Genomic DNA, 14,050 nt, shown 5'->3' on the forward strand with positions numbered 1-14,050 from the left:
AAAAGTCATATTTTTTAGTTAAAAGGTAAATGAACAAATGATCTTAATAACTGACATGGATAACATTATTTCATATATTTAGGAATCATATATACTGTATAGACCCTGGCCCAGAATGCAGAACAGTGGCTGATCACCTGAGGTTATAAAAACAACCTCACCACCTAAAACGTCTAATCAAAGGTGGGGGGGCTGAACTGTACATGGTACGTGGTCTATAGATTTAACTAGGACTCTTTAGAGAGATAATAAAGACATAAATACAATCACACATCTGTTCCCTTGTAATCTATATAAATATTAGTAGAGGCATAAATTAACATAACACCTGGTTACATTTCTGTTTTGTTCTAATTACTGTTTTATTCTAATGATTTGATTTACTTTTCAGTTCTTTGGGTTATTTTCTTACTTTTTTATTCACTTCTTTAATAATCTCTGTCAGTTTGAATATTCTGTTACAACTGTGTAGAATATTGTCATTTTCCTATAATTATGTTCTAAAAATCTCACAACTAAAACCCTTATGTGTATTTATATCCTCAAATAGATAAATAAATATGTAGACATGGATAGAATTAGATAGAAATTATAACTTGAAATATTTAAAAAAATCATAATAAATTTTTTGTTGTTTGTGCTTCAAAAGCTTCCATATAAATTTGATAAAGATTGATAGTAATTTCTGAAAGTCATTTCCTGATTGGTCGCTGTGGGCAGGCAGGACCGTGAATGTATTTTTCCTCACTAAGAAATAAGAATCAATCAATCAATCAGTTAAGGTTCCTGCTGTGGGTTTTCACATTCACATGGAAAGAGAAGTGATATTAAAATAAAATACACACACACTACATAGCAATCTTAGACTCACCACATTATGTGGTTGTATGTAATAAAGAAATTATAAAATCTGTATTGAATAAATCTTAAAACATCTTTTGTAATCATGTGATGTTTTATAAGATTGATTTTGATGATCATGTATTCAGTTATTGTTTGTACGGATAAATATAAGTGGCTAATTTCAAGTTTACTATGTTTATTCAATTTAAACACAAATCATGTTTGTATTCTGTTCTGTTTTACTTATAACTTTTTTCTTATATTAAAACATAGTCTAACAGTAAATACAAATAAATGTAATAAAGTTAAATAAACGTTTTTGTCCCACTCTAACAATGGTAAACAAAATAGGAATATAACTTGAAATAAAATTATAGGAAAAATTACGTTAAAATATCAGTAACCTGATATTATAATTTCCAAATAAAGTTAATATAACATAATAAAACATAGTCTGAATTAAATATTTTTTCTTATTCATAATTTTATATCGTCACACTGTTAAACAGTGTGAAGAGAGGAAATGTTAGAATGGATTATTATTCATGGTTTCTTTTTGTGTGTAATACTATAATTATATATCTTTATACTCAATAAATCTATTCATAAAATATATTCAGATCAACTTGTTAGCTGTTATTTTCAGAACAAGGACAAACAGTTTCAGAACATCTGATTTCAACCTAATCTAAATCTAAAAATAACACAACCATGTACGTAAACATAGAGACAAATCAGATATAAACAAGACAATCAGATTAACACTAAAATGTTAGTTTGACCCGAAATGCACAAAGTCTAAATTATTAACAAATAATTATAATTATATTCTAAAATTAAACTTAATACACATTAAACAACTCATGTTCTATATATCTAAATAAATCAAATAAACAGACACCATAGACCCCTAAATGATCAATAATAATGAATAAATAAATAAATCTTAAACATAATTTGTATTGCTTTAAATCACCAGTAAATGACATTTTTAACTAATTACAAGGAGCTGATCATTTGATTTCTAAATATATAAAAACACTGATAAATCTATGTTTGGGGGTGAGCAGACCCTGAGGACCACAGCTGTGTTTTAGATGAGTGTCTGTTCTTCTATTGACTTGTTATGACTTGTTGATTCATTTTCTGTTCATCTCTAATAAATTGATTGATTGATTCAGCAAAACCTCTGACTATGTCTCTCTGTATGAAATCTCAATTACTGAACACCAGAGTTAGCTCGAAAACTCAAACAATTATTAAAAAATGATATTTGTAACATAAGTCTACAGTTTGAAAAAAATGTAAAACGTTTTAAAAACATACATATTTCTGTTTTAATAATTGTATAAGTGGGTCAAGTTGAACATTTTATTATTTTATTTTATGCATTGTTGGAATGTCTGTGGTAAATAAATATTTTCATATTTCAAAGGCAGGGTAGGTGTTTTTTTTTTTTAAAGCTAGCATGATTTTGAATGTAGCTTACCCCCCTCCCCTCTGTGCTCTGTCTCACTCAAATGCATTAGCACAGCTGCTGCAGAAGTGGATCTAAGCTCATTGTTTGTATTGTGTAGAAACTACGTCGTCTCATTCAGCAGTAAGTAAACACTAAACTTTATCATTATATACTGTATGTTAAAAAACGTGACTAAAAACTCTGTTTTAAGTTCGTCACCAATTATGCGTTTTGGTTAATAAAAAACGAACCATCTTTTTTCATTGGTCAACGTTTGCACAGGTTTACAGCTGCAACACATGATGGATTTTCTTTGTTCCTTTTTCAGAGCTCATAAGATCTTCATTTCTGTCAGAACATTAAGAAAATTTCAACCAAAAACTTAAAAAGTGTATCTGGAAAAAATCCCCTACCCTACCTTTTATTGATTGATTATATGAAGCATTAGTTTTGATTTATACAATTGCATAGTTTTAATTTTAGTGGTTAGTAACATTCAGAGCTGGAAATTTATTTTAGTTTTCAGTCAATAATTCACATTTCGGTTCATCCCTAAATTTTTGACTTGATAACTTGTGTCAGAGAAAAGATTAAAATATAATTTCATAAGATATATTTATATTTTTGTATGAACACAATCCTCACTGATTGGTTCCACCTCCTCTGATCTTCTCTGTCATTCCTTCATCAGCTCCTCATAGTTCTCCATCAGCCTCTCCTCACTCCTCACTACCTTCTTATCTCTGTCCTTCATCCCTCTAACCTGTCCCAGTCCTCCTCCTTTAGTGTCCCACCTCTCACACCTTCATCACATTCCTCTGATACAGCTCTCTGTCACACATGTGATGGGGATTGATGTGAACATGTGATGAGCTGCTGTGATGTGTCTCACCTCAGATTGTTCAGTCTCTGAGAGAGCAGCTTCACTGCTGAGTCTCCTGGATGGTTGTAGCTCAGGTCCAGCTCTCTCACACTGGAGGAGTTGGAGCTCAAAGCTGCTACCAGAGAAGCCCCGCCCACCTCTGTGATGACACAACCTGACAGACTGGATTCAGAAAAACATCCACAACTCAGGAAACAAGTGAGGAGATGAGAAACAGGACAATGTTGATGGAACATGTGATCCACTGACCTGAGAGAGTCCATTTTACAGTGAGGACTCTTCAGTCCTTCACACAGCAGCTTCACTCCTGAATCCTGCAGATCATTGTTACTCAGGTCCAGATGTTTCACACTGGAGGACTGAGAGCTGAGGACTGAGGACAGAGCTGCACAGTTTCTCTCTGAGAGACCACAGAAACTCAGTCTGTGGGAGAAAGACATTCATTTATTAATAATAATAATCATCATCACATTATTGACAGGATTCAAACCTTTGCCGTACACTTCATCTGCTTTATTACCTCCACCAAGGAGGAAAGATTTCTGCTGCCAGAGGGACTCCTGATCAATGAACTGATTCTGATCAGTTTCAAAGATAAAAAATGTCTATCTCTCATCATCATAATAATTCATATCTGGGTTTGTAATTGATGGATCTGTATAAAATGTGACTCAGTTATATTGGGTGGTTAATCAATGATCCCACTGAGTTTCTTCCTGATCAGATCCAGATTATGCATTTCATTGATTTATTTTCTTTTTTTTTAAAGTGTGTGTCCATACATTGTGACCTACTGAATGTTTATTAATGAGATATAAATGTGGTTCCAAGCCTTTAAAGTGTTAATGATCATGGTACCATGATCAGGATCATTGATCATTGACAACTGATCATATCTGTGAAGAGGAGGTTCAGAGCTTGGTGGAGGTTTGCACTTTATACTATTCATTTAGTCGACGAAACATTTTATCATAGTTTTTGTTGATTAAAGTTTTTAAAGTGACAATAACTAAACAATGAATAATTTAATAAAAATACATGTTAAAAACTATATCAACTTATATTTATATCTTCACTGACTAATAAAAACTAAACTATACACTATTATATATATATGTATAATTACACTATTTGGTCACCTCGGCTGAAATCCAATCAGAACTCATGTGATCAAACGTATTGATCACATCTAATCTGTCTGTGTTTACAAACATTAATACCATCATATATCAGGTTGATCAACAGTAACTGAATATTTCAAAAATAAATAAACTCTAATGCTTTATGTTTTAGTCGATTATATCAGATTTAGTCAACTAAAATCTTATTTATTACAGTGTTTCTCAAATGGGGGTACGCGTACCCCTAGGGGTACACAACGATACTGCAGGGGGTACGTGAGAGAGAGTGTGATAAATTTACAAATAAAAACATTAAATATATGGGGATTTTGCAATGTGTATTTTCTGTTAAAAATTATAATAATAAAAATTATTCCATTAGCTCCATTAGCTCCTGACTTATTGCAGGAACTATTCTGACTGGGGTCTCCTTCATTTTCATTACAATAATTAAATGAAAATATTAAATACAAATATTTACAATATTACATAAAAAGCAACATAAACACGCACGCACACACAAAACAAACAGTGAAACCAAATAAAAACATATCACATAAAACCAAAAGAACTGTCAGTAGATACTGTATTGAGAGTCGACCCAAAACCTCAAAATAAAACAGTAACAACTGTCAACATGACAACTGTATTTTATAGTCATTGTTCTCACACAGCCCAAAGCTCTTCCTGCTGACTCAGCCAAAAACTTTGTTCCCTCTTGAAAACTCATAAAGTCATTAAAGATCAATCCTAGGAACTTGTATGAACTTGTATAAACTAAGACAGGCCATATATAAAATTATAATTACTTCTCAAGTCATGATTTTTCCTAAAATACATGATCTGTGTTTTATCTTTATTTAGAGTCAGTCTCCATTTTTTACACCATGTATTTAAAATATTTAACATATTATGTAAATTTGCCAGAAAAATAATATCAGCATACAATAAAATACTTAAATTACAGTTATTTATACAAATACCCAGATTAGCTTCCATAATTTCATTTACCACATTATTTATATGAAGGGAAAACAAAGACAACACATCTCCTTGTTTTACACCAAACATGGTGGAGAACCAACCAGTTTTTAAACCATTCATCTGCACACATGCAACTGGGGCTTTATAGAGTGATTTGACATCATCATAGAATGTACCAGTAATGCCATAATCCAGTAATTTATACATTAAAGATCCCTGTTGATCCAGTCAAAAACCTTCTGGAAATCAACAAAAAGACAAATGTTGGTTTTCCCTCTTGCAGCCTGGCCCTCAGCACAGATGATAAAACATAAATATGATCAATGCAGGCCCTACATTTTCTAAAGTCATTCTGCTCATCAGCTAGGATGTTAAGTGTCTCCAGATATTCAGTGAGTCTAATGTTAACAATTCCTGAGAACTTTTGTTCAGAAAACTCCAAAAATACAAAACTTTTTATTTTGCAACAATTGCTATACAAAAACTTTGATTATATTAATAAATCAGGCAAATATTTAGCAAATCAGCTCAAACACAACAAAGAAAATTCCTTTAAAGCAGCAATTTCTGACAATTCAGGTCAAACTTTAAACTTACCTCAGGACATTAATAAGGTTTTTCATGATTATTATCAAAATCTTTACTCATCTAACTTAAACCCTGACCCTGAAGATATTAAAACCTTCCTCAATAACTTAAACCTACCACAGCTCACCATAGATCAGAAAACCACCTTAGACTCACCATTAACCTTACAAGAACTACAAAATGCTTTGGATAGCATGTCAACAGGCAAAGCACCAGGTCCAGATGGGTTCCCTGCTGAATTCCTAAAACATTTCTGGTCAATGCTGGCTCCGCTCTTTTTCAGAGTAGTAACAGAGATTAAAAATAAAGGTTACGTAGGAGGCCACATGAATACAGCAAACATTAAATTACTACTTAAACCAGACAAAAATCTCATGTTACCCTCAAGTTACCGTCCCATCTCGCTTATTAACACAGACATAAAAATTATTTCCAAAGCACTCACTTCCAGGTTAGAGAAAGTAGTACAGTCAATTAAAAATAGACACTCCACAGACAATGTTAGAAGACTGTTTAATTTGATCAACATGGCACAGAACTCTAAAAAGAAAACAATAATCTTGTCACTTGACGCAGAAAAAGCATTTGATAGAGTCAACTGGTCATTCCTCCTTGCTGTCCTTGGCATATTTGGCTTTGGAGAATCATTCATACAATGGATCTCCACCCTATACTCTAAACCTAAGGCCTCAGTAACCACAAACAAAATAACATCCCAAAGCTTCACACTGCAGAGGGGAACCAGACAAGGTTGCCCACTCTCACCTTTGCTCTTTGCAATATTCGTTGAACCTCTCGCAGCAGCTGTTTGTCAGAATACTGTTATTATATATATGTATATATATATATATATTTATATTTATATTTATCCTATTTATCCTTTATTCTCTATCTATCCTTTATTTATCCCTCATCCTTTATATTTATCATTATTATTATTATTATTGTTGCTGGGTTGTGCTTTGTTGTTCTGTTTTTATTTCTTTTATTTCTTTTTGTTGCTTGTTTTGTGCACCAACCACCAAGTCAAATTCCTTGTACTGTCCTCAAAACTGTACATGGCAAATAAAACATTTCTGATTCTGATTCTGATTCTGATTCTGATTCTGATTAAAGGAATCCACTCATCCATCTCAGAACACAAAATTAATCTTTATGCAGATGATATTTTACTCTATTTGGAAGAACCCCATCCTCATTAGAGGAAGTATTTAAACTAATAAACAGCTTCTCTAAACTATCAGACTATTCCATTAACTGGTCAAAATCGTCAATCCTCCCTTTTAACAAAAAATTAATGTAATCCATTAAGCCAAAACCCACAATACCCCTCCCCCACAAACACAATTAAATATCTAGGCTTAAATATATCACCAAACTTAAATGAATTAATTAAACTGAACCTAGATCCGCTGCTGGATAAAGTCAAAAATGATCTGCAAAGATGGCCGCCGCCTGTGCGACTGAGTAGTGGCACTGGGGCGACATTCCCACCTCAAGTTACCCTACCAATCCTTCCAATGTTAATCACACCTGAACACACCACCCCCCAGAAGGTGCGACCACCACTTCCAGCCTCCGGAGCTATTGCACCACATACCCATATATACACAAAGGTTGGATGGGGAGCACCGCTCCCCTCCATCCCCTTTCTTTTAATTGCACCTCATACATTTACTAAACACACACATTCACACAGGGAATAGGGAAGTTCCTCTCGATTGGGGAATGGAGAGGCACCATAACAGGAAAGTGGGTCCATCACATATTTGGGCCTGTCGGGTGGCGGCCCGGCTCCTCTGTTGATGGATGGGTACAAATACATCAGGATGGTGCAATCGGGTATGGCGGGGCGGAGGGTCTTCGGTTCCTTGGTGCTTTCTCGGATGTGTGTGTGGGGGGCGGTTGCTGCTTCTCGGCTTGGGGTCTCAGGGGCGTCTGGAGGGCTGCTCATCCATGAGGGGGTTGTCTGGGCTCCCTGGCCCCCACTCTTTCTGCTAGCCTGGCTGCATTTTCGGGTCCAGGGCAGCGCTTGGGTTTGCAGTAGTGGTTCTTGCACATACATCGGTCTACGATGCACTGGCATGTCTTAGACTGTGGGATAAAACTTATAGTGGGCTTAACTTTAGACACGTTGATCCTAAATACCTGTATTACCACTCACTCCTTCCCTTTGTCCACAGCCACCACCATTATACCTAAGTTTCACACTGGTCACCAGATTGGATTGATTACACAACACAATAAGCACAATATACACAACTACAACTTCACATCTCACTCTCACTTTAAAATAATCAACTCTTCCCCACACTTTACATTTACTACTTTGAATCTCTCCTACCTGCTCCCTTCCCCCCACCACCTCCCCCCCACACCCTCACCCAATAAAGTATTTCTTACCCTTCCTTAGGAAGGGCTGGTGATGGTCACAATTATGCAATAAAATAAATTAATTTATTTAATTGCAATAACAAAATATGTATTGCTGTCTTAAAAAGATACGATTGCACTTCTTGTAGTTTGACCTTTGACAGCCTGTGGTTTTATCATAGATTGGTATTAATTTATACAATTGCAATGTTTTAATTTTAGTGGTTATTAACATTCAGAGCTAGAAATGCAATGATTTATTTCAGTTTTCGGTCAATAATTCACATTTTGGTTCATTCCTCATTTTTTGACTTGATAACTTGTGTCAGAGAAAATATTAAAATATAATTTCACAAGATATATTTATATTTCTGTATGAACACAATCCTCACTGATTGGTTCCACCTCCTCTGATCTTCTCTGTCATTCCTTCATCAGCTCCTCATAGTTCTCCTCCAGCCTCTCCTCACTCCTCACTACCTTCTTATCTCTGTCCTTCATCCCTCTAACCTGTCCCAGTCCTCCTCCTTTAGTGTCCCACCTCTCACACCTTCATCACATTCCTCTGATACAGCTCTCTGTCACACATGGGATGGGGATTGATGTGAACATGTGATGAGCTGCTGTGATGTGTCTCACCTCAGAGTGTGCAGTCTCTGAGAGAGCAGCTTCACTGCTGAGTCTCCTGGATGGTTGTAGCTCAGGTCCAGGTCTCTCACACTGGAGGAGTTGGAGCTCAAAGCTGCTTCCAGAGAAGCCCCGCCCACCTCTGTGATGACACAACCTGACAGACTGCATTCAGAAAAACATCCACAACTCAGGAAACAAGTGAGGAGACGAGGAACAGGACAATGTTGATGGAACATGTGATCCACTGACCTGAGAGAGTCCAGTTTACAGTGAGGACTCTTCAGTCCTTCACACAGCAGCTTCACTCCTGAATCCTGCAGATCATTGTTACTCAGGTCCAGATGTTTCACACTGGAGGACTGAGAGCTGAGGACAGAGGATAGAGCTGCACAGCTTCTCTCTGAGAGACCACAGAAACTCAACCTGATGAAGATTCAGAGAAACCTTACAGATGTTTGTCTGTGACAGAATTAAAGACATGTTCTTTTAAAATCACATACTCAACTTTCTTAGAGGCTTTGATCACTGGGAGCAGCTTCAGAAAAGCTTCCTCTGAAGGAGAGAATCTTTTCAGGTCAAAGACATCCAGATGTTCTTGTGATGACAGTAAGATGAAGACCAGAGCTGACCACTGAGCAGGAGACAGTTCCTCTGTGGAGAGACGTCCTGAATTCATGTACCGTTGGATCTGCTCCAGCAGAGAGTGATCATTCACTTCATTCAGACAGTGGAACAGGTTGATGCTTCTCTCTGTGGACAACCTCTTACTCAGCTTCTTCTTGATGTATTTAACTGTTTTTTGATTGGTCTGTGAGTCACTTCCTGTCTGTGTCAGCAGGCCTTGTAGGAGCCTCTGATTGGTCGGCAGTGAAAGACCCAGCAGGAAGCGGAGGAACAAGTCCAAGTGTCCATTTGGACTCCGTAAGGCCTCGTCCACAGCACTCTGATGGAGAATGTTAAAGTCAGGCTGATCTCCACTATGGGGAAGGTTCAGTGGTTTATGTTCCAGCAGGATGACTTTAGAGCTGATGAAGGTCTGATGGACATGAAGAGCAGCCAGAAACTCCTGAAGGCTCAGGTGGATGAAGGTGAACACCTTGTCCTGGTACAGGCTGCTCTCCTCTCTGAAGACCTGTGTGAACACTCCTGAGCACATTGAGGCTGCTCTGAGGTCCATGCCACACTCTGTCAAGTCACTGTCATAGAAGATCAGCTTTCCTTTCTGCAGCTGCTCAAAAGCCAGTTTTCCCAGAGACTCCATCATCTCCCTGCTCTGTGGACTCCAGTGTTGATCTGTGGCAGCTCCTCCATCAAACTTCACCATCTTGACTTTGTTCTGAAGGACCACATAGTGGCTGTAGATCTGAGTCAGAGTCCTGGGCAGCTCTCCCTTCTCTCTGCTCTTCAACACGTCCTCCAGAACTGTAGCAGTGATCCAGCAGAAGAGCGGGATGTGGCACATGATGTGGAGGCTACGACACGTCCTGATGTGGGACATGATCCTGCTGACCTGCTCCTCATCTGTGGACCTCCTCCTGAAGTACTCCTCCCTCTGAGGGTCAGTGAACCCTCTGACCTCTGTCACCATGTCCACACACTCAGGAGGGATCTGATTGGCTGCTGCAGGCCGTGTGGTTATCCAGAGGAGGGCTGATGGAAGCAGTTCTCCTCTGATGAGGTTTACCAGCAGAACCTCCACTGAGGTGAACTCTGAGACATCAGTCAGGGTCTGAGTGCTGAGGAAGTCCAGAGGGAGCCGACACTCATCCAGACCATCCAAGATGAACAAAACCAGGAAGTCCTGAAAGCTGCAGATTCCTGCTTCTTTGCTTCCAGAGAAGAAGTGATCAACAAGTCCCACCAAGCTGAAGCTCCTCCCCCTCAGCACGTTCAGCTCTCTGAAGGTCAGTGGGAATGTGTAGTGGACCTCCTGCTGGGCTTTGTCTTCAGCCCAGTCTACAGTGAACTTGTGTGTTAAGAGTGTTTTCCCAATGCCAGCCACGCCCTTGGTCATCACTGTCCTGATTGGTCGAGGTCTTCCAGGACGGGGTTTAAAGAGCTCTTCTCGTGTGATGGCTCTTTCTGCTGTGTCTGATCTCCTGGATGCTGTTTCTATCTGTATGACCTCATGTTCCTGGTTGACCTCTCCACTCCCTCCCTCTGTGATGTAGAGCTCTGTGTAGATCTCCTTCAGGAGGGTTGGACTTCCTGCTTTAGCCACGCCCTCAGACACACACTGGAACTTCTTCTTCAGCTTGGACTTCAGCTCACGTTGGTATCGATGAGCCTTTGTTCCTGAATGAAGACAAACATAATGTTAGAGTGGAGAAGTCAGAGCAGGTTTGAACATTGGAGATCAAAGTGTGTGATGTTCTCAGTCTGGATGGTTCCTCAGATTAAATGTGACTGATTGAATTGTGTTTTCAAAAAGAAAAGCCAGCTTTGTGTCCTTCATGTGATGTTCTTCACTGTGAAGATGTTCACATGCTAGTGTTGTGTTCAAGACCACACTATCCGAGACCAAGACTTGCCCGAGACCAGAATGCACCGAGACCAAGACAAGACCAAGACTTTCGGGAGCCGAGACCGAGTCAAGACCAAGACCGAGACAAGCCGAGACCGAGACCAAGACCAAGACCGAGACAAGCCGAGACCGAGACCAAGACCAAGACCAAGACCATAAACATTTTTTTTTTCAATTTAAAAAAATCTATAAATAAATAAAATTATCGCAAGGTTCAACAGTTAAATAACATTCTCTCTTTAATTTTAGTTTATTTTAAATACATTTGATGGACAAAAAAGGTGCCAGCAAAAAATTAACTAAAATATTAAAACTACTACTGCTACTGATAAGTTCACAATTATTTTACATATTTGAAAACAAGATTTTTATGTCAGCTGAATGTACAGCAAGTGTTTACAAGCATTTCTGCCAAGAAATAATGATTCTTGATTCTGATTTATTGAGTTGTGCAGGTCAACAGGTTACAGATTTCACAAGACAATTTTTTTAGTTTGAAAAAGCCTTTACACAGGCCATTTTTATTAATTCACTTAGTTGATATAGTTTAATTTGGTTGCTGTAATGTAACTAGGATATTCAATTAACAAAGGTTTCCAGCTGTAACTGTAAAAGTGAAACTTTCTGAAATAAAACTACAAACAAGTTGTCATCAGTCTAAAAAACATAGAGCTACAGGTAGATGTGAAACTAAATAAAACAAACTCAAACCCTAGAAAACTCATGTGACAAATTAATCAATAGTTCTTGTTGAGAATTATTATTATTATTCTGGATACAGTGGAAACAGAAACTATAAAAAATAGTTATATTATGAACCTGTTTTAATTGCAGGGAACATATTATATATATTATATTATATATAAATGTAATTGGAGTCTAAAGCCACAAAAAAAAACACCACTTTAAAAAGAAAATAGACTAATATAAGACCTCTTTACAGTTATTTGACTCATTCTATGCTAGTGCAACTCTGCGGCGAAGACGCGCTGGTGACGACATAAACCAAGATGGCGGAGGCCCGGACTACAGCCGACATTATGTAATAAAGCCTTAAAAGACATGGATATAATGAAAAGAGTGGATGGACGGAGGCATAAAAATGCTGACACACACGGACACACACGGACTTATTAAACACACACGGACCTCAGTACACACGGTAAACGGAACAGGTTTCACAGCTCGGCTGGCACTAGGACACAGAAGCAGAGTAAGGTTGTGGTCATTATACGGGGTGGATTAAATAATGAATAAAGGATTGTTTTATCCCGTTCTTCTCCGTGTTATTATCACATTATAAAAAAGTTTAAAAATAGCAGGAATTAGTGCTGGTCTCAAACGGTCTTGACGGAAAATCCCGAGTCGGGGCAGCCCGAGTCCGAGACAAGACCGAGTCAAAATGCTTCAGAGACCGAGACAAGACCAAGACCTTTAAAATTTGGTCTCAAGACCAAGACCGGTCTTGACCACCACAACACTATCACATGCTCTTACTGCTCTGCAGATGCTCAGCTAGCTCCTCCTGCTTCATCCTCTTCAGGAAATACAGTGTGATGTTCAGAAAGGCCTCCCTGCTCCTCCTCTGCTCCTCATCTTCACCCTCCATCTGACTCTCTGAGCACTCTGGATCATCTCCATCCACAATCTTCTGCATGTGTTTGAGTTCAGCCTTAACAAAGCTGATGATGTTGTCCTCCAGCAGCTGGAACACAAACACATTAAAGGTGATGATGAGTGAAGGCCTGCTCCAATCATCAGTGTGTGTGTGTGTGTGTGTGTGTGTGTGTGTGTGTGTGTGTGTGTGTACAGTGGTTTGATCACAGGCTGACACAGGTTTAGTGTCTTTGTAGACGTACACACCATAAAGATGGAGTCAGGCTCAGCTCCAGAGGAACCATCCACACCCTCCAAGCTGCTGTGGAGAAGACACAGACACTCAGACATGCTGAGGAGCAGCTGGAGGAAAGCACAGGAAGCTCTGCTAACATCATGTGAACATCAGTAACAGTGGGTGATGTCCTGCAGAGCCACAGTGCAGTGAGTGTGGAGCAGCCTTTGGAGCTCAGCTCACGTGTGGAACATCTCAGCATGTTTCCACTGAACAGGAGAACAAGTCTGTTGGACTGAGGCTTTATTTGTCTTCAATCCTTCATAAATCTGAAGATCACACGCTGTCTAAGACTCACCTACACACTGGAGACCATTCCTACAAAGCCTTTTCTCTTTCACCTTCCACTGTTTGCTGAGATTTACATCAACACCACTTCATATAACAAACATAGTCCATCAGAATTGATTTTTTTTATTGGGGGTGCTTACCACTCTCAATGGGCCACTTTTCATTCTGGCTGTTTAACACACCACACTAAATAGGGCAAACATTTAAAACACAATATATATACAACAATAATACATAAACATGAAAACACCATACACATATAAAACTAATTAACTAAGGCGGTCCAGGTGAACCAATTTCTTCTAAAGCTGGTGGTCCCGTACCAGCAGATCTGCATCCTCCTCAACAAGTCTGTGTTGTCTGAGATCGCCTGCTATGATATTGACCCATTGTGTGCGGGGCTTGCCTCCTGGCCATCTCCAACCTGCTGCCCTTGGGTCAAACTGGAGAATGGTTTTCGTCA

At 38.4% G+C, this 14,050-nt stretch overlaps 1 protein-coding gene across 1 annotated transcript; it reads right to left on the minus strand.

The window, feature by feature from the left end:
• Nucleotides 1-8,955: 8,955 nt before the first annotated feature.
• LOC114459444 (NLR family CARD domain-containing protein 3-like) lies at nt 8,956-13,049 on the minus strand (the record flags this gene model as incomplete). Its single annotated transcript, XM_028441701.1, has 4 exons — nt 12,903-13,049; nt 9,382-11,176; nt 9,131-9,304; nt 8,956-9,043 (listed from the first exon to the last, which is right to left on the minus strand). Coding segments are annotated over exons 1-4 (2,169 nt in total), but the record flags the coding sequence as incomplete, so codon positions are not given.
• Between the last annotated feature and the right edge of the window lie 1,001 nt (nt 13,050-14,050).

The sequence above is a fragment of the Gouania willdenowi genome, unplaced genomic scaffold (genome assembly GCF_900634775.1).
Source record: "Gouania willdenowi unplaced genomic scaffold, fGouWil2.1 scaffold_313_arrow_ctg1, whole genome shotgun sequence".
In the NCBI taxonomy this organism is placed as follows: Eukaryota; Metazoa; Chordata; class Actinopteri; order Blenniiformes; family Gobiesocidae; genus Gouania; species Gouania willdenowi.